This window comes from Pagrus major, chromosome 5, assembly GCF_040436345.1.
Source record: "Pagrus major chromosome 5, Pma_NU_1.0".
NCBI classification, from domain to species: domain Eukaryota; kingdom Metazoa; phylum Chordata; class Actinopteri; order Spariformes; family Sparidae; genus Pagrus; species Pagrus major.
Window position 1 is genome coordinate 1,118,326 of NC_133219.1, and position 21,728 is coordinate 1,140,053.

The 21,728-nt window shown below is 41.3% G+C and overlaps 1 protein-coding gene across 1 annotated transcript; it reads right to left on the reverse strand.

Annotated features, from left to right (window-relative positions):
* Positions 1–1,563: 1,563 nt before the first annotated feature.
* LOC140995572 (3-hydroxy-3-methylglutaryl-coenzyme A reductase-like) lies at positions 1,564–21,011 on the reverse strand. Its single transcript, XM_073465627.1, has 20 exons — positions 20,924–21,011; positions 19,788–19,964; positions 18,227–18,338; positions 18,008–18,095; positions 17,833–17,917; positions 17,634–17,739; positions 16,762–16,868; positions 16,558–16,677; positions 16,314–16,474; positions 12,549–12,802; positions 12,301–12,467; positions 11,035–11,229; positions 10,713–10,871; positions 6,142–6,299; positions 5,924–6,029; positions 5,360–5,530; positions 4,510–4,650; positions 4,250–4,408; positions 3,979–4,133; positions 1,564–2,798 (listed from the first exon to the last, which is right to left on the reverse strand). The coding sequence occupies exons 2-20, from the start codon at positions 19,950–19,952 to the stop codon at positions 2,744–2,746; spliced, it is 2,664 nt and encodes an 887-aa protein (XP_073321728.1). The 5' UTR covers positions 19,953–19,964; positions 20,924–21,011; the 3' UTR covers positions 1,564–2,743.
* Positions 21,012–21,728: the final 717 nt, after the last annotated feature.

Here is a 21,728-nt window from a genome sequence, read left to right on the forward strand (position 1 = left end):
CACCTGTTTTCCAGCAGCCTCTAATTCATTGCAGACTTGCTTTTCGGTGGTTTTTGGTTGACTCTTGACTTATTTTCTGTCAGCAGCAGGAGATAGATTGTGTTTTCTGATCGTGGCAGTGACACAACTGTGCGATGAGCTTTCTACTTACAAACAGTCGTTTGTACAGTTGATCTTGGGACCTGTAACTGCTTTGAAATGGCTCCAAGTGACTTTCCTGACTTGTTCAAATCAATAATGTGCTCTTTCAGATCAATGCTGAGCTCCTTAGACTTTCCCATTGTAGTGTTTGTGGCTGAGTCTAATGGCTGTGTAAAACAAGTCCTATTAAAATGGGCCCAGAAAAGTCACCAGCTGTTTTCAATCAGAATCACTCAGAAGAAGTTAAGATGCTACAAAGAACATATGATTCACACAACTTTTTATATCACCAAAATTGGTATTTTGCTGTATGTACATTTTTGATCCAGCAGATTTGGTCACATTTCAAAAGACTCATAATAAAATCATATTTGAACCAAACTTCCTTAATGTTTCTGTGACAAAGTAGTTTGTGTTCCACTCCATTCATCACTGAAACATGAGAGCTGTAGAAATCGTAGGAAGTGAAGACTGCCATGATATGAAGTGTATTTAAACTTTTGACCACGACTGTATGTATGAAAAACAGTCTTACCATTTTTCAAAGTTAATGATAGTGTTAAAATTTTTCGGAATATGTTTCACTTTTTCACTTTCAAACAGCTTCAGGTTTTCATGAGTTCCAGGTCTTCAAACAATATTCCATAACTTTCTACCTAAAATAACAGCTTCAAATTTATTGGGATGTTACAGTAACTTGTAATAGGGTGAATGGTGTCTGTCTAAGCCATTCCGGCCCCTTTAGCTTGTCTCTGTGCTATGTAACTTCAGCTGGTAGCATCACAGTGTGCAACTCTTAAGAGCGGTACATCACACACAGCACCAACTAGCCCAGATTTTGGTGAAACAGGTTCATAGTTCATGGACAAGAGGTTTTGTTTTTTTCCTTCTGATGTGCTCCGACTGCTCTGCCTCAACTCTCTGTGATTTATGGAAAACAAAGACACATTGTGTTTTCGTTACTTTAGAACAAGCCTAATCTACAGAGGCAGCGGCCATCCATGTTCCACCGCCATGTTTCCACAGCAGTAAACGCTTTTTTTCATGTTTTTAGTAGCCACTGTAGGTGAGGTTGAGACAAGCAGTATTTCGTTTGCAATCTGCAACCTCACTGGTGCTTTTCTCTGTGGGCAACTGCACACTAATGTTTAGGTTTCTAAATGCAATCAGTGGTAATACATAATCTTAGAACCCTAAAATACAACTGTCACATGAAGCTTCTGCATGCAATTTCCACAAACTACACAGAACACATGGGAGCTTCAAAGATTAGATACAAACTCAACTGTTGACTGACCCTGAAACATAGCTCTTCAGTGTCAAGGCCAATGGTGCATTTACTGTCATGCTATTGTAAATTCCACATTTAAGATAATTTGCAATTCATGACAGTAGCAGCTGTAATCAAAGTAGGACAATCTGTCATTATAAAGTCCTTTTGTATTTATTACAAAATATATTCAAAATATTTGCCATCTGCCAGAACATCAGGGAGACTCACTATTCATTTTAACTACACGACATCTGCAGTACATCATATTACATTACATCTTTAAGCATCAACGTCACATGCTAATGCAGTTTAAAATGCATATTGATTTGAAAAGTATGTGTCTGCATCACCACACAGTGATAACACAACTTTGTCTTGATTAAAAGCAGTCATAATGTAATGGATTACAATACCTGACACATGCAAATGTCTAGTCTTTGCAAGTTTGTTTCCACACATTCATATCTGTCGTGAATGGCACTGGAATACACTGTGCTTTAAAGTACTCTCTTTATGGTAAGTACTGTGAAGTGCAGACGTCAGCTGAGCCATTGGCGTTGTTTCTTTTGATCAATTAGACAATGTGATCTCAACATGAATGGGTGAATGATTTGTTGCATAGTTCCATTAGCAGGACAGGCACTTTTAGCCTTTTTTAATCACCCTCCCTTTTATGAAGGAAACGATCAGGATTTTGTCCACACCTGTCCTGTTCTGTACTTATAGGAGGTCAACTGAGCCTTTGAGAGAGACTAATTCTAAGTTCTAAACTGTTATTGGATTCACATAATCTTTCTTCTGTATTTTTTTTTTTTATTAATTCCTTAAGTCTGTCATGGATAATCTTCTGTCTCTGTTCGCAGTCCTGCTGAACTGTGTGAGCTATTTGTAACTGTGACACTATGTGTTCTTGTTAGCTTCACAAACCACCCTGATGAAGAAATCAAATAATTCAGAATCTGTATTAAGCAATTACAAAGATGTTTCTGCACTCACAGTGCTCCGTTTGGCAACAGGGGATCAGAAATGTTTCTCTTGAACCCAACCTGTCCGTTTCCCAAAGACCAACATTTTAAATGTGGACATAAAAGAACAAACACAAAGAAAATGAATTACTCGGACATAATACTCTGATTAGCTTGTATGGATCCTTTTTATATCCAGCATAGAGATTGGTCAAAAGACACTCCTATGTCTTTTCCAAAGCACCTGTAAGATATCTGAGGTCTGTTTTCATTGAACAGAATGATTCGTCCCTTTCATTTTGTCCATCTTTTCGGTTTACAGCTCCATCCAGGGACTGAGGGAGGCCGCACTGCTCTCAGGCTCTCAGGAGGCTTTCTTGGTGCAGGCTCCTGGAGTCTCTTGTAAGTTCACCTTGGATCTGCACACAGAACAGTTAGGTCAGTTGATAAAAGTGTATCTTTGGTGAATTACCAAAGTCTTTAAATAGTATGTTTTTACAGGAACTTATCAGTTTTTCACGATCAAACATTAAACTTGCAAGACTGGGGTTCAAAGAGTCAGTGCCAACCAGTCCTCACTGCTCTGGCTCACTGACCCGGAGCATTCAGCAAGCCAAGAGCATAGCTGAATAAGTTGATGAAAGTTCTCAGGCATCCAGGTCACGGTCACTCTAAGTACTGTATTGCAGGCAACTGGACGTGTTGGAGTTAGTTAGAAGTGAAGAAGCCTCTTGGATGAGAGGTGAAACGTTTTCAAGAAACTGATACACGTCCAGGTGCCTACGATACAGCACTTAGAATAGCTGAATAAGGCTTTAACAGGTTGTTTAACCGTTGTTAGTTTGTATGCTTGGACAGGTTGCACACTACCAGGATGTTCTCCAGCCTTGTACCGTGAGAACTGTAAGTCTTTGTTTGAACCATAAATAAATGCACCTGGATTACAATCGCTGAAGTGACTCTTTAAGTTAAGTTTAAGCATTGGTGTCTAATAATGCCTTCTTACAAGCTAGCTGTTAGAGTTAGGCAAATATGTTAGAGGTATGATGCTAGCTATGCTAGCTTATAAGCACTGACACAGCAAAAAACAAAAAGTGGTGGAAGTGCTGATGGGATTTGTTGATGATGGTCTCATGATCTGAGTAGCTCATGCATGAGTCTGTCCGCCCTCTTGGAAAGTTGGATACAGAAACACCACTTGGACAATTTATATGATCATGAAATAATATACTACATAATAAATTAGATGTGATCATAATCGTGATCAAACCCATAAACATACTTAACAAATTTCCGGTTTACCTGCAGTGGTGCATGTGGTTTGCCCAAGTGGTGTTGCCTTACTGAAGGGAGCCAGGCTTTGAAGCCAATTTTACATAATGGCAAAAACTGTGTAATACAATGTCACATGATGCACTGGGGCCCAAAAACACTTTTCCACATAAGCTTACATTGTGAAAGAAGCTGCTGTAAAGTGGTGGATGAAACAGGGTCCCCCTGATGCTGTATTTCCCTTGTTAGAACCATGGTGCTACTCAGATCAGGGCGTGAAGATCAGTAACTAACAGACAAAATGAGTCACGTAAATCTGTGCATTACCTGTTGTGTGTCATGTGACTCTTGACCAGGTGGCCAGCAGCCAGAGCAGCCATCAGTGAGAGCTCTCCAGCCAGCACAGTGGCACACACAACCCTGGCCAGCTGCCGGGCATTCTCCCCTGGACAGTCCTGACAGGCTCCCTGCACGCCCAGCATCTACACAGACAGACAGACAGACAGACAGACAGACAGACACACACATAGAGATAATGAAAACAAAAACTAAGGAAACAATGTTCATGTTGGCATGGCTAGTCTATGTGTGTGTCTACCTGGAGGCAGGCTTGCTGGGGGGGCAGGTTGGTACCTCCTCCTACTGTGCCCAGCTCTATAGAGGGCATGGTGCAGCTGATGTACAGGTCCTCCCCTGTTGGTCCTGATGCCTCCATCAGGGTGATGCAGTTACTGCTACCCACTGACTGGGCTGGATCCTGGAGGACAAACATACACACACAGTCGTAAAATCAACACAGAAAACACAGAAATACATTGGAATACCCAGATGTGCAACAGCTCCTGAGAACTACTTTACCTGTCCACAGGCTATGTAGATGGCAGTCACCAAGTTGGCTGCGTGTGCGTTATATCCACCGATGCTACCAGCCATGGCTGAGCCCACCAGGTTCTTGCTGATGTTCACCTCCACCAGAGCTTGTGTCGTCGTCTTCAACACCTGCAGCACAGGGACAAGGAGTAAATATAGAGTTAAATTGAGAGTGGTTGATTCTAATGAACAGAGTACAATTTATTAAGGGAACTTATGTGAAACTAAAATAAAAAATTTTTTGAAAGATTTGGAAGATTTTGAAAGTCTTACAGCTTTCTTAATACTTGGTACCTTTTTCTTAAAACTGTGCAGTAATACAAGCTAGAACCAACACCTGCATTGACTTATCCAAAGGTGTCCCTTTATAAGATTCAAATTTTCTACACTATGGACTGAATTTCTGTTGATGAACACAAAGTCACTGGTTTTAAGGATGGAACAACTGATTAATGGGGCGGTTCTGGCTCAGGACGTAGAGCAGCTGCCCACCAATCAGACGGTCGGTGGTTTGATGCAGTCTACATGTCGATGTGTCCTTGGGCAAGACACTGAATCCCAAATTGCTCCCAGTGGCTCTTCCATCGGTGTATGCGTGCCTATGAATGGTTATCGCTTCTGATGAGCAGGTGGAACCTTGCACGGTAACCTCTGTCACCAGTGTGTGAATGTTTGTGTGAACGGGTGAATGCTGACTTGCATTGTAAAGCGCTTTGAGTAGACACTAGAAAGGCACTATACAAGTACAGTCCATTTACCATTACCATTTAAGGCCAGTAAAGGCTGTACAAAGTGCCAACAACAGTATACCCAGCACTCTCACTCTGGCTCCTCCTACCTCTCTGACCACTTTAGCGGGGATGGTAGCCTCACAGACAGCAGACTTGCCCCTGCCTTCGATCCAGTTGATGGCGGCTGGTTTCTTGTCGGTGCAGTAGTTCCCGCTAACAGCCACAACCTGCAGCTCTGGAAAGTGCTGCTGCAGTCTGCTCAGAGCCTGCTCTGTACCCTGCAGGAACAACATGTGTTAATGACAAGCGGCTGAAAATTTAAGCCAATGAATGAACCCACAGTCAGCGTCATGTGAGTAACGTTAGGCGAAATTCGCTTCTCTTTATGTGTGAAAATAGATAGCTTGTTAACCATAACCAGCTTGGTAGCTTTCAGCTTGGTGGACTTGTTTAACTAACTAGGCTCGTTTCAGTTCCTGCCACGATCCACCTCTCTACCCATTTTTGATTAGCTGGGAGTTAGGCCTTTGTCAGGCACTGCCATGATGGCGACAACTGGTATTTTTACAGTCGGTGGTTAATCATCATACTTACACTAGGGTTACAGCTGTCATGACACGGTTCACATATTGGGTTACTTTCATATGCATTTGAAATGCTTAAACAGTTACCTTAGAGATCATATTCATCCCCATGGCATCACCAGTCTTGGAATGGAAGCGGATGTAGAGATTTCTCCCAGCCAGAGCAACCAGCAGCTTCTGGAGCCGTGCAAACCTGCCAACAGCAACCACACACTCTTTCACAGAAAGATAACATGTGGACACACAACGGACACTGAGTGAATTCTATGTCCTCTGTCTACGTCCACGTCAGGTTCATATTTTACCTGCTGGTGTTGTCAAATGCATCTTTGATGGCCTGAAAACCGTCTGTGCTCTCCAGCCAGGCCTTGACCTCAGAAGCCTGGCAGGCAGAGGGCAGCCTCACTACGGGTCCTCGAGTCATGCTGTCAGCCAGGATACGACTGCTGGCTCCACCTCCAAGCTTCAGCATGCAGGGGGCAGGACCACAAGTCAGGTACCGTGTATATTATCACATTATGTTGTTACCACAGTGTCAAAGTAATACTGAAGATTTTGAATACATAAAAACAGGCCAAAATAAAAAACACCACTTAATAAAAGATAAATGATTAGTCATTTGTCATTTGAGTCTCTCATGCCCAAAGTCTGATGCTGTGTTGACCCAACTCTCCATGTGGACCACCCTCCTATGACGTTTATCAGCACTATCACAGGGACCACTAGTTTTTGCTTTCTGAGAATGAACACTCATAATTCACAATTAGTCCTTGTCAGGGAAATGTCATTTTAGTCATTTTAGAAACTTGACCAATCAATCTGACAACTGATGCTGTCATTTTTCTAGTGAGCTCAGTTTAAAAATTCCATGTTCTCATATTAACAACATACCCAAAGAGCAAATTATGTCTTTTTGACTGAACATTCAATTCATATATAAATTTACAAATTGTAATATTAAAGTAAAACTCGTCGGGCACCCCAGTGTCTGAGTTGTTGGAGAGTGTGCCTCATGTACAGAGGCTGTGTCCTCGCAGCAGTTGCCCCAGGGTTCAAATCCAACCTGTGGCCCTTTGCTGCATGTCATCCTCCCTCTCTCTTCCCCCGTTCCTGTCAACTCTTCAGCTACACTATTTAATAAACTAACTTGCATACCAGTTTCATTCTAATTTAACACTGAAAGAATATACTATATACTAGGGGTGTAAAAGATCACAAAACTTACGTTATGGACGCCAAGAAAGGTTAGTTTTGACTGATATCCATTTTTTGTGGTTGGTTGGTTGGTTGGTTGGTTGGTTTGTCAACAGGATAACACAAAAACCGCTGCACTTATTTCCACAAAATTTGGATGGAGGATGGGTCTCTGCCCAGAATAGACCCTAATAACACCCAGGGTTTCCTCTACATGTAATTGATTGTGGCGCACCGCCACGGCAAAATAAAAGCCGCCACACCTTCAGAATAATGTTTGTTTTTTTTACCTTGTTTTTATGTTGTTTTATGTTTGTGTTAATGTAAATTATTGTATGAAATGTGAATTTTGGTACAAAACATGGTGTTTTTCATGAAATGTGACGCTACGCTGCAAATACCCTTATTTTGAAAAACCAACACCGGAGTCACCACCTGCCTGTCTGGCTGCGGCGCGCGAAAGACGAAGAGAGTAGAGACGACAGTCCGACGTGGAGAGAGAGAAAAGGGTGAAAGAAAGGTACCTAAGCTAGGTTATATTTGATACAGTTTTGTTCAAACCCGTGAAAACGACCCTAATGTTATAGATGGATTAGGCTACAGAAAAAATCCTGAGTCGGGATAAATGTGTTATTGATTGGTGGTTAATACAGGATACGCATTATTTCTATCATTATTTCAGAGAGATTCTTATTTTCATTTTATTTTTGTACCATCGACACTTGTTAAAGAGAGATTACTTTAGGCCTAATAAAGCATGTCGAGTCTTTGGTTATACAGTAGAGAGAGATATTATTTTGTTGTAGATTAATTTTTAACTGTAAAACTTAATTTTCTATTGATAGAGGAAACCCGTTACGTTTCAGATACACGTTTTGAACAGCACGACATAACGTTAGCTTAGGTAATGCCCAGGTAATTTTCTGCCATGACTCTTTTCTAGTTACATTTTCAGATGAGTATAAAGAAAAGTAAAGTGCTCTCAGCCAGGCTGCAAACTGTGCCATTAGATTAGGCAGTTGTGTATATGCTTGCTACAGTACAAACATTCAGTTTGTAGTCATAATTTCAAATTTCTCCCCAGAAATGTAACTGCACGTCGCAGTGAAGTGGGTCGCAAGGAATGTGATTGGTCCACTTGGAAGCATTGCATTTTCTGGCTTCTCCTCCGGTGCTTAGCGGCGGTGCTTATATCAGGGGTTGTGACCTGTAGTTTCCCAACATTTACAGTGAGCTCTTTGGCTGTTGCAGTCCCTCCTGACCAGCCGGCTGCTGCTCCTCTTGGATTATGCTACTCCTACAGAGCCTGTCTCTCTCTGTCTTAATTGCGATTAATTAATCACAAAGCTTATAATTAATTAGATTTTTTTTTAATCGTTTGACAGCCCTAGTATACAGATTTATATTTCTGTTTGCATTTCTTTTGTTAAATATGAAGAAAATATGAACAAACGTGCTGCCAGGTGTTTGACAAGAAATAAAGTACAAATGTACTTCATTTGTTAGTTTAGTGCAAGGTTTCAATAAGCCTAACTAAGGCTTACTAATACTATACTTACTTACTATAAGACTAACTAATCATATAAAAAAAATATACAAACTGCTGTTCGCATTATTATGTTAATAATGGAAATAAAAACTAAATTTTCTGAAATGTTGTACTTTCTTGTAGTACTTGCACACAACAAGATGACAATACCAGCAGACGCCCAAAGCTAATTTGAGTGTGCGACCCCTGACCTACAGTGTATAATTAGTAATACTGTATGTGTCAGCTGTCAAAAAGGTCCCACGATCCATTTCTTGACCTGAGATTTCAAAGCAACGTATGAAATGAACTCCTTCAGCTATACCTAGATACCACTTATTGCAGGGAGCAATATCTCAGGATGAAAACTCAACCAGCAGTGCCAACAGGATGCAGTGTGACGCAGGCCCGGAGTGGCTAATTGGGAGGACTGGGACAATTCCCGGTGGGCTGGTCTGACTTTTGGGCCGCGAGGGCCGGTGTTCAATTATTATTTTTTATCTATTTATTTATTTTGGGCCGGTGTTCAGTCATGGCACTGAGTGGGTATTACGTGTATGCTGTTACCGCTGTCCCTGGGCCGTCTCCACTGGCAGCTCTTTTTTTTTTTTTGCAGACGCAGCCTGACGTAACACGTCCGTGCACACTGTCAGTGGTGTTTGTAGCCTGGCTCCAGCCCCAGAAGTGCAAGGGTGTTTGCAAAATGGAAAATAAAAAGAGCAAGGGTGGCGCAGAAAAAGCAAGAATTAAAAAGAGAAAAGCACTGGAGACAGATGCAGCCAAATGTGCAAAAATCGGCATCTTTTTCAATAAAACGAGCTTGCGGTCTGAAACGACCAATGAAGATGATGAAACGGGTAAGGCAAGATGTTGAACAAAATGCCACTTTACCTGCACCATTCAAGTTAATTAATTAGCCTATCAAGTCAATGAATTGCGTGGCGTTGTAACATATAGCCTGCCTAACCTAACATTACATAATTTAAATAATAGTATGATGCGATGCCACATAACTGGGAAACTTTGTCCCCTCAGATGCAAGATGCAGCACCAAGCACCAGCCATGAGCCCACCACAGGTCCAGAGTGGGCAGGTAGGATTGCTCATTGAGTGAATATTATTAGAATTAATATAATGAAGAGTATGGTGTAGACCTGCTCTATATGAAAAATGCCCTGAGATAATTGATGATGATAGATGATTCAGCACTACAATAATGAAACTGACTTGTTTTTTTTTACTTGAAAAAGGGGAGATTTGTGTTGAGAATTATGACCATTTTTAAAATGTGATTTAGTGTCAGAGGCAGAGCCAGGAGCCAGTGGTGAGGAAGGGATAGCTGCTGTCATGGAAGGAACAGGTGAGCTATAGTGTGTGCACAAGCAAGCATCAGTTCCAATATAACCACTTTCTATGCCTAAATGATAGTAGTGGCCCAATATAATTTTTTATCATTAAAAGTAAGATAGTAAACAAAGCACACAGTTGAAAGTGAATAGGATGAAAGTAATATGGAATAAGCCTGCATATTTTGCCATTGAAAAAATCTTCACAGTTCACAGTTCTTCTCAGTCAAAATGTGTTTTCCATGTCAAATATGCTAAAGCCTTACACATTATTGGTTTTTATGTGATACAGGTGCTGGCAAGTCTAGGGAAACTGGAGGAAGTGTGAAAGGGAGAGCAGAGTCTACTCAGGGACTGATTACAGAGGCAGCAGCTCAGCAGCAGAACCCTGAACCACAAGTTAGGAATGAGACAGATAAAGATGAGTCTGTTGATAGTTTTGACTACTTTGCTCGCCCTCAGTCACAGGATATACATATATTTTTTTCTTATCATCCTAATTACAAGGCTTTAGAGAACAGTGCGCTATTGTAGGCTTAACATGTAAAGTTATAATTAAATTATTTTAATATAATAGGTCATGATCTAAAGTGGGCTGGTCTGAGGCATGAAACTCCAGGGCTGAAAATGAGTCCAACTCCGGCCCTGGTGTGACGTATATATAATATGAAAGAAATGGCTGATCTGAGGGCAGTGGCTGACTATTTGCTGTTCATATGTTGTATATTACAATTCCTTTTTTCCACTTCAGTACATGTCCTGTAAGGCCCTATCAGCATCTTAGGAAAACAACATTGCCGACACTTACAGCAATTGCTCGACAACCGCGGTTGGTACTGGCAACCAAGCAGCCCTCTGTGGTTGCCATGGGGACCTGGAACTGCTTCCCATCAAGGTGCAGCGGTCCAGCCACACCCACGGGTACAGGCATGTAGCCAATCACATTTTCACAGCAGGCGCCCATTACCTGGAAAACAAAAATGTTGAGGAGCTTGTAAAACAGGAAGCAGAGTGAAACAGAGAAGACAGCTCTTTGCTGTGTGTGTGTGTGTGTGTGTGTGTGTGTGTGTGTGTGTGTGTGTGTGTGTGTGTGTGTGTGTGTGTGTGTGTGTGTGGCTGTGCGTCCTCACCTTGGAGTAGTCATAGTCGGTGTATGGCAGTGAGGAGAGTGCAGAAGGGGAGGGGAGTTTGGCAGATATCATCTGTCTTCGAATGGCCACTCCTCTCTCTGGTCTCTCCATCATGGCCTCCAGTTTGTATGCTGGGATGTGTTTGGAGTTGACCAGTAGCATCACCTCAGCATCACTCAGCAAACGAGGCCCCAGCTGCAAGAGGTACAATCATGCAGTGACTAAGGCCAGATCCTGGTCTGCACAAGAATGCGAACACAAATGACAACACTGGCCCAGTTACTCAGAAAAATGAATGAGGTGATCCTCTCTTTCCTCAGTCCAAATGTGCCATTTCGACCAGCTGATATTTTGTAACGGACATGACCAGCTGATGTTGCTACAAGGCCCTGATTGCATATCATTCTAATCGCTTATCAGTCTCAGACTCGGCCCAAACAAACAGAATAGACTAAATGTTCTGCACTATTTGTGAGAGGGCAGGGAGGACGATCATCAGTGCATCGTAGCCTTTGCATGCTTTGTGTTTTATTGCTATTTAAATGTAGACTATATATATAGATAGATAGATAACTTTATCCAGTAGTTCTAGTTGGTCAAAATTCCATAATATTAACGGCAACATTGTCCTTTTTGTAAGACCTTGGCATAATTTAAGTTTAAAACATTAAAAAAATTAACTAACCCTATCAACAGTGTTATTATCAAACTTCATACAGCCCCACTTTAAATATTCATCTTTGTCCAGTCATTATTATAGATCTAGCACAATGGACTCAAACATAGATTTGTTTTTAAACTCTTGTGTTTTAAAAAATGATAATAAATTTACCTTGTGACCTTGTAAGCTTGTAGTATTATCATTTGAAATATTCTTATCTCACAAGTCTTACTGGATGGAGCATTCCTTGCATTGTGGGAGAAGTCTATTTAACTGCCATGAAACCTCAAGTCAAGTCTGAGAAAGCTCAAAGGTGAGCTGAGTCGATCTGAGGACGCACAGAGGCAGCCAAATCAGTGCAAGTGTCTTTTCTATTGGCGTCATGCTCTAATTGGTTCAGCCTCAGAGAGATAGTCGAGTGACAAAGCTCATTACAGTGCAGTTAAATCACATAACTGCAGTCTTATTGGTGGGACATGGCTCCACAACTGAAAGAGACATCTTAGGGAGCTGGAAAGTAGGCCGACGTGATGTAAGCACTCAGCCACCTGAGAGGAGGTAAGCTGTGAAAAGGAGATTGTATGGTTTCAGTTGTAATGTCTCACCTCAGGGTTGTTAAGGATAGCCACACATTCCTCCAGTCCTCTGGGCTTTGGGAGGAGGCTCGGCTTATCGATCTTGGACTTGAACTCTTCCTCTCCCCCCCCAACGACAAAGATGCTCTTTGGCTGGGGATCAGTGGCTGGGGCAGACAACGGCCGAATAACCTCATCTAATAAAAGAAGATAGAGTTGGATACCACAGTGCTATACAAGTCCACCTGCTACAGCATCATCACTGAGCACAGACAAACCTCTGTCTTCCTTTTTGGCGATCGCCGGGGCAGCCATACTCTGGGCAGGGGCAAGGGCCCGGGGAGTGTAGGGCTCCATCCTGCAGCAGGTCTCAATAGGCCGTCGCAGGGTCAGGGCGGGGGCAGACATAGTAATGGGGTTCTTCAGTGACAGTGTAGACTCCATCTCAACCTGCTCGAAGAAGATGTACTTGATAGCCAGCAGCAGGGCCAAGGCGAGACAGATCACCTGCTCTATGTCCATGGATATCATCCTGTGGAGGAGGAGGGGGGACAAGAGGGACAAACACATATACAAGAAGTTTTATTACTGAGTTCAGAAGTTGCCCGTTGTTTTTTTTTTTTTTTGCACCATAGCTTCAATACAAATTTTAATGTTCTATTTATACTGAGGTATCGACAGTAATTGTTGAGATAACTGCTCTTTGTGTTAAAGGGGCTCTTTGGAACTTCTGAAAGCTAGTTGTAAGTTTATGTTAGCGGACTCCATTTCTAAACTTGAGAGGCACTTGAGAATGTGTAGAAAGTCACATCCTTTTGACAGTTGCAGAATATAAGACCCAAGTCCTTCACAAAGAAATCTACAGTGCAGCAGCATTAAACAACTTACACAAATCGTTCACAGGCTTGCAACCAAGAAAAACAGGGAAGGTCTCACTGGTCAGTTCATATTACAATCCGCTTACATATGGCCAATAAAAAACTGATCAATACATGTAAATTGCTACAAATTGTTAAATAGAGCCCCTTTAAATGATCTTCATGCTTCACAGTGTCTGAGTTGGATACAAAGTCAGGCCCACCTTTAACTCTATGAACATCATTTCCTACCTGGAAATACTTAAGAATCTTTAGAATGAACTTAAGATAATTAAGTTGCATCAAGAGGTCATGCAATAGAGAAGTCAATTAAGTCACTACCATGGTATAGAGGTAAATTGGTTTTACTTTCTCAAACATTTTGAATTGTATATAATAAATGGCTCTAGGAATGGGAAAGCCAACTTCACCTACTTCCAAGGTGCCTGGAGAAGAAAAAAAGAAAAAAAGTGTTGCTGAAGTTCCAGCAACACTTGTAGTATAAAGAACAAATTTGTTTTCATCATCAGATGATGTTAGTGAATTTGCTGATTTGTCAATAAAGGGTGTACTATACACTACAAATGTTGGTGGAGTTTTGACATCTGTATTAACATATGTCCTGAGTGATCCGATCAGAAGTAATTCGTAATTCTGAACACTCCCAAGACGCTTTTATGTAATTCACTGTAATGCAAATTACCTGTTACTTATTACGGGCCGCAGCTCAGCAGGCAGAGTAAGTCTTCCAGTAAATCGGAAGGTCGCTGGTTCAATTCCCTGGCTCCCCTGGCTGCATGTCCAAGTATCCTTGAGCAAGATACTGAATCCTAAACTGCTCCTGATGAGCAAGTCGACGCCTCTGCCATCAGTGTATGAATGTGTGTGTGAATGGGCTGTTCAGTAGACTGGAAAAGTGCCAATGTTGGAGCAGTCTGTTTCCACTAACCACTAAAATAGTAACTGGATATCCCCAGACTCCCTTACAAGTGACCTGTTTTTAAGAGTTGTTGAGTGAGGAGAACCTTGCGAAACTTTGCTGTGACTATTCATGCTTCCTATAAATTTGGCATTAAATGCAAAACATGAAGTTGTTTCTTTCCTTGTAAAAAGTGTCACTGTGTATCAGCATTGCCAGACCAGCCTGTCTGCTTCTGTCTGAAGCTCATCTTACCTCCCAACATTTCGCATCTGCTTGAACACAGTTTCAACTGATGTCATCATTAACCAGTAATGTTGATAGGTACGCATCCTGCGTCTCTGACCTAACAAACTCACTATCCATGTGTCCAGGGGACGCACCATATTTTATCCTTGATAATGCTATATTATAATATTATAACAACATATCTGTATTGAAATAGTTATAAAGAGGAACTCTTTCAACAATGTGAATAAACTAACTGGGCCACCTTCAAGAATGATCAGCTCTGACTGATTCTGTATTCTCGCATGATGATGATGACGGATGATGCTTTGCCATTCTGTGATGATGCCGTGTCGGGCTGTACCCGACTCAGGATTTTATCAGTCCTATTGGATTTTGCTGTTCAATTAAAAGATTCAACTATTCATCTTTTTTTTTCAGTTCAGCACCACACTTACCTTCTTTATCAGCCTCCATCAGTATGTTTTACCTGCAGCCTCAGACCTGCGTTTTAATCTGTGATATGAAAACATCAGATTTCCACACAGTCAGAGAAAGTGTACGTCTGCACATAGTTCGGTTATACAATCCCAGTGCATCACAGAGTCTCTCCTGTTGGGCTCCTGACAGCACGGTTCTCCTCACTGAGATGTTATCCCTGTGCATTTTTGTAAGCTTCTATGTTTTATCCCGTTTTGTAATGTACTCTGACCGACAAAACCAGTCTCAGACTGACTGGCTCATCAGCCCTTGATGTCCCAGTGTATTGTTTTCAGATTTGGGATTTTATTTGTTATTTATTGGTTTAATTTTCAGATGCATTTTCAACTTACATGAATATAACCATGATCAGATCCATACAACAAAACAAATACGAGTTCAACTGTACTCGGAACTCGGAAGAAAAATACAACTGCCGACACAGAAAAGTTTAACAGAATGGTCCCCCACGTTGGAATTACAATTAGGAAACTCGGGCAAGATCTGCGTAGCCCGAGTTTGCCGACATAAACACAGATGAGATCACAGCAGTATGGCGGGGCACATAGTGAACAATTAGTTTTTACCTCTTCATCAATTTTTACTTCATATAGGGGTTGTTTGTGAAACGTGCAGTAAATACAATGTGTAGTTGTCATTTTCACTTCATTCAGTTTATCTGTGCTCAATATGAGTCTTTGAGAGTATGTGTCAGAAACCTACTCATCCTGTCTTTTTTAAAGTGCCCTCAACTGTTAAATCAGCTGCTGTAGTTGCTTGTGAAGTTCGCAGACTTGCCATTCAAACACCCGTTTGCATCGAGCATCCATGTTTTTCCAAGCAAATGCACTGGAACGCTTTTAGATTGGAAGTTGGAAATACAGACTCAGAAATTTCGAATTCCAATTTACAATCAAACGCACCATAAAACTACAGTTTGTCAGAAATCACAATTTTTATTGAGGGCCCACTGAATTTCCCTAAGACCCAATGAAATGATCACCTGTGGGGACTGATGGTGAACATGTCAAATTTTACAAATACAGAAAACAGGAACCAATATAGGCAACTTCCTTGACACGAGAGGAGTAAAAAAATCATTCAGGTTTGAAAGTTGGGGAGCTAGGAGACACTTGATAAAGCCTGTGAAACACTGTCTACAACAAAGTCTTTCTGTTTGGGCCTTGTTAATTCAGCAAATGTTATAAATGAAGATATTTCCTGATTTGTAAAAAACTCATTGTATCCGTTTGTTCATGATGTACGCGTTAATTTGCATGTAGAGCTGGGAAGTGAGATCCCATTACAAGTCATCACTCAAAACATACGTTAATGCCAGGTGTAAAGGTGTCCACTTATTATTGGATCACTCAGGATGGACGCTGATACCAAATGTGAACAGCCTCACAGTCTCCACTATACCACTCTACCAGTGTAATTGCATTTTACAGATTCTGAGGACAGGCAAAGCTAATGCTCCGAAGAGCTCCAGCAAATGCAGGTTAGTCGCCACACTCACATGAACACGGAGTTAAAAGCAAGCATATCAGTAGTCTCACCTGGTAAGATAGAAGTGCCAAAGTGGTTTCTCTGGCTCGATCCTCCTGGGTGAGAGGTGGTCCAGTTCCATGCTGACCTCTGGCATGCCCACTGTGGTGTTGATGGACAAGGGCTCAGCGATCCAGCGGCTGTGGGCATGAACCATCACCAGGCCCAGTGACTGCACACAGAGCAGAGAGGAGATTTCTCACTTGTGTTCGAATGAAAACAAAGAAACAAATGAAAGACGGAGAGAGGCATTACCATGATCATTTTGACTCTCTGTGTTACAGGGTTGGGTTTGTTGTCCTCCTCCTCCTCCATCACCCTGGAAAAGTGGCTCAGCTGCCAGATAGGATGGCCCTCCTGACTCTCACGGGACAACTACAAAAGCAAACACAACACAGTCAAACAATCTGACATTAACACGCATATATAGGCACATAAAATGAAACGCTGCACCCATACCTCCAGCACCAGTGAGACACACGCTGGGAAGAAAGTCATGAACACAAAGTAGTTGGCCAAGACAGACATGCAGCCGAAGCAGCACATGATTTCCAACTGCCGCACACCTGAAACATACGGGACAGATACTCAGCCATTCACAAGAACAACACACATGAGAAGTGTCCACTATATTACCGAACATATTAAAAGGTGCAATATGTAAAAACTAACCACCTCTTGAATTCATATTCCACCAAATATGGGGTGGCATATCACCAGAGTAACCATTAATTGCTGCTAAGTGTAGCTGCCAATAGCTAGTTAGCTAAGTTAGCTGTGCAGCAGTGGTCCAGACTGGGAGCTTGTAGTGGTATTACAAGAATGGATGGGCCATGGCTAACTGGTTAGCATGCTGGCTTCAGTAGATATCTCTGCAACACAGTTGATAGAGGTCTTTTAGATATCATCAAAAATCTTGCTTCCCCACATTCTGTTACAAAAATCTTAGTTCATTTTTTACATATTGCACCGTTAAATCAGAAAAACACTTGTCATTACTTTCTTTTCCTTTTGGTGAATTAACAGCAAAATAGGCCATCATCTGCTCAGAAGATGAATGATTGAATTTGACAGATATGCTTTACAGTGTCCACATTCACATATCTAAGCACTTAATTTGGTTCACAAGTTTTTGTTTTTATGACAGTTATTTCCTTTTACATTACTTTTTTCACTTCCTTGAGCTTTTTCAATTTATGTTCAATGTGCTATCTTCAACTATTGGCTATCTTCACCAATACTTGAACTCTGTGAATAAAGTGAAAACGGTGTGATCTCAGCTCAGAGAACTAACTGCAGTGAAATGCATAAAGCTGAAAAAACAAACAAACCAGACATGGTTCCCACTCCGATCACTAAGCACTCCACCAGGGCATCCAGAGTGAAGGTAGGTCCCAATACTGCCATGCCACGAGCAATGTTGTCCCTCACTTCATCCTGAACAATTGTAGCACCAAGATATCCCAGTCAGGGCTACTGTTGAATTTCATGTGGAATGCTGAAATATGATGAGTGAATATTTCTTCCTACCTGAGAACTGGAGCTTAGGGCAAACTTGGCGAGAGCGCATGCTTTGGAGAGGTCGATGAGAAGCAGGAAGAAGGGTAAGGCCTCACTGGAGAGCAGAACAGAACAAGTTGTAACTTGACTTGTAACTTGTAAGATATTGACGAGAAAGGGATATGTGCGAAAAGTGTGTCCTTACTTGAGGCCCGTGAGCTCTTTGTCAAGGAAGTGAATGACAACTGTGCTGAAGACGAAGCTGGAGAATATGGTGAAAAGGCCAGCAATACCTGCAAGAGAGTAAATGAGGTGCATTTTAGCTTTATCTAGCTAGTTAGGTCAAAAGATCTCCTTCCTCTACAGCCACAAGATCCATAGCATCTTAGCCACCTTAGATATCCTGTAGACATCAAAACTTTACCTAAGATATATTTGGATCCAAGTTGTCTCAAGTTCTGGAACTGGAAGTAAATATAGACGATAGCAATGCAACGTGTGATGGTCAGAATGATGATGTCACTGCTCAGAATTTGCTGTAAAAAGAAAAGAAAATCAGATCAGTGGCAAGGCAACAGGAATTAATTAGAAATGTATGGTAAGTAAGTAACTACAGGATAATCCTCAGCGATATCCTCTTAGCTGATAAATATAGAGATACAGAGCAGGGACCCCTACTACATATAGAGTATAACATTTTGTTGCATATTAAACTGGGTCTACAATAATTTGTAGCTAACTGTAGCTAACCAGATGTTTCAATAATATGCAGTCAGCCACACATTCTCACCCCAGATCATCGAATACTAATCTATAATGCAGACGTTTAGCGTCTGTGTGCAGCTCTCATGCCAAAACGTCATACACTGAGGGACATGACAAAACCTTGGTAGCCTATATGACACCCTGGAAGGAGGCCGGCTTGAATTAAGGAACTAGGTAGCTGTTAAGCATAGGTGCTGCACAGTGATTAAGCATAATGTTAGGTTAGCTTGCTCACATGAATGCACAAGGAATCATGGGTAGACTATCAGCACAGCAATAACAGCATTTACATGCACCTTAATATCCCACCTATGATCACAATAAAAATGCTTCATGTAACCATGTCAATCAGGAGAGACTGATAATAGCTGTCCTGATGTGATTGAATATTCAATCAGATTGAGAGAGTTGGTCTACCCCTTGGATAATCCGTTCAAATGGAAGATATTAGTACCTAATAACCATGTACATGAATGCCTAATCTCATTGTTTCTCTCTGGTTGGAGTCAATATTTTCTTTATGCACATGGTAGCCTCACATTGGTGTAACATTAGGGGACGTTATTTCTTGGAAGGACGGGAACATGGTGGCAGCAAAACAGAATTGGTCTGTGGCCAATACAACTTTTTTGTTGGAAATCTTAAAAGAGTTTAAGATTGTTGAACATCTTGATGGTTAAAAGAATTGAAATGAGTTGAATGAAGTCAGAATCCACTGGACCACAAACTGAAATGCTGTTCCAATTTTAAATAATTCTATTTACAGGTGGAGCAAATGAATGAGTTTTCTCAATAAAGCTGGAAAAAAATCTTCGTATTCTGTTATATTTCCAGCAGATTAGACACAGACATTTAAAGATGTATCAACATGTCTTTATCAGATTTCATGGTGATCCATCCTTTAGTGGTTTCTGTGGTGGACTAATAGCCTGACACTCCCTAGAGCTACAGCTGTACTCAAATTAACTACAAATTAATGATGTCTACAAGGATTTATTAAAAAAAAGGATTTATAGCTATTGGTCATTACAATACATATTAACTTTAAATGGGGATAAGGGTATTGCATCAGAGCTGTGTGATTAGTGAAAGTATTCATATACTGTCCGTGCCTAAGTGCAACAGAGGGAGGACAGTCCTGCAGGCTGGTGGCTTTACATTGTGTGGTCAATACACTACTACAAATAACTGACATGTTTTCCATCATCTCGTTCACTCACCTCTTCTGTTTTAGGGCAGTCAAAGTTCCAGCCACAGATCTGATCATTGCCAGTGAACATGTTCATGGACATCATGCAGATGGTGAGGGTGACTGTGCCGACAATCACCTCCCACTGGTGAGAGGCCACCAGGAGGCCGTGCATACGGAACAGATGGGTCAGCATGGTGCAAGAGACCTACCAAAGAAAACAAATGGGGTAATGGGAGAAGCTGACTGCAGACCTTTACATGAACAAAGATGTCATTGGAGGAAAGATGTGGGTTAGGGGTTAGGGTTAATTTATTGTTTAAACTAACCAACAATGTATAAGTAAAACTAGCTGCCCCTCATCTTACTACAACATTAAACTGCTACTTACATGTGAACAAATGAACGAGCATAATAATCTTCCAGTTATTTCCCTACCTGGAACTATAGTCATGCATATAGATCCAAGGCTTTCATCGCATAGTACATACAGTCTGTTTGATGCTGGCTTTATGTTTAACTTGCTTTTCATGGATTTGTTCTTGTGTAATTTGGTTATTCTGCAATTAAATCCAGTTTTTTACTCTCTCTTTTCAAATATGAGCCCACCTTTTGTATTGTTTGTCACCTATCTTCATTTTATTTTTTTTCCCCATACAAATGGTTTTAAGAGTTGTTTCCATTTTGTCTAGTGCCAGAAACAGAATGGTAATTCAGTCCCATGTTCTCTTTACAACTATAATGTCAAACAGATGAATTATTGTGGTGTGGTAGGTAAAGACCACTGAAACACTGTGGTGACTTACTACAGCTTCATACGTCTGGTCATTTACTGCTCAATTCAAAAAAATGAATATGATTCACGGAATAACAAGCTAAATCTAAAGCCTTTTGAACATGATTGTAGAAACTATTCTTTTAAAAATAAAACAAAGTCAGAGGAATTAGACCTAATAAAATGTTCTGTATCATTATTATCAAATTAAAGTGTATGGGCGGAAGCTGGCCGGTCCAGCAGAGCGGCTTTTGTCCCGCTATGCTCGGGTCTATTTTTGACGAAGGTTACCGACGCGTCTATCAGATCTATTGAGTCGTCCTGTCGCCTGTGCGGGTTTTTACTTATTCAATACGAACAGAAAGTTAATTTAAGAGATATAATTAACTTACCTTGACCGGTTATCGGTTAGACGATAAGTGTGTTCGGTGTTTGATGGCGGCCAGCCTCCTGACGTGTATCAGCCTCAGGTAGTGCAACACTTAAGGCCTGCTCACCGGCACAGTGAACACCCTCTCTGAAGCTCACTGAAGACCGATGGAACGATGGCACGCTACTACATCTTCCGACACTTCAGCCAATCACATCGCTCACTTGCTGCACGAGCGCTTTATCCACGCCCCGTTTCCTAGGCGACAGCATTAACGGGGCATGGCCAGAGCGAGGACGACTAATCTCGCCATTTCACAGACACACAGCCAGGTTTGTGGTGTCTGTGTGAGGTCTGGAGCTCAGCTGTGGCTCATAAAGTTCTGTTCATATTACAGCAGCTTTGTGACGGTTCAGCAAAGCTGTTAGGACTAAATATTATATTGCTCTTTTGTTTGAAGCTTGAGGAGGAACATGAGCTCTGACAGTGTCTAATACAGTAGACTGTGTGCTGTCTTCCCTTTGATGAAGGGAGACCTGTTTTATAAATCATAGACCTATCAGTTAATTATGAATCATAGACCTATCAGTTAATTATAAATCACAGACCTATCAGTAATTATAAATCATAGACCTATCAATTAAGGAACCCCTGGTACTTTATTTGATCCTATTTGGCATTTAAACTTGCTCCATTTCATGTTGCATATGATGATTTTATCACTGTAATTTTCAGAGCGGACTACATATTTATTGGTTTTATGCAAGCTGGCATTACAAATAATTCCTACAGGAATTAGCTTTACATTCTCACATGGGAATGGGATC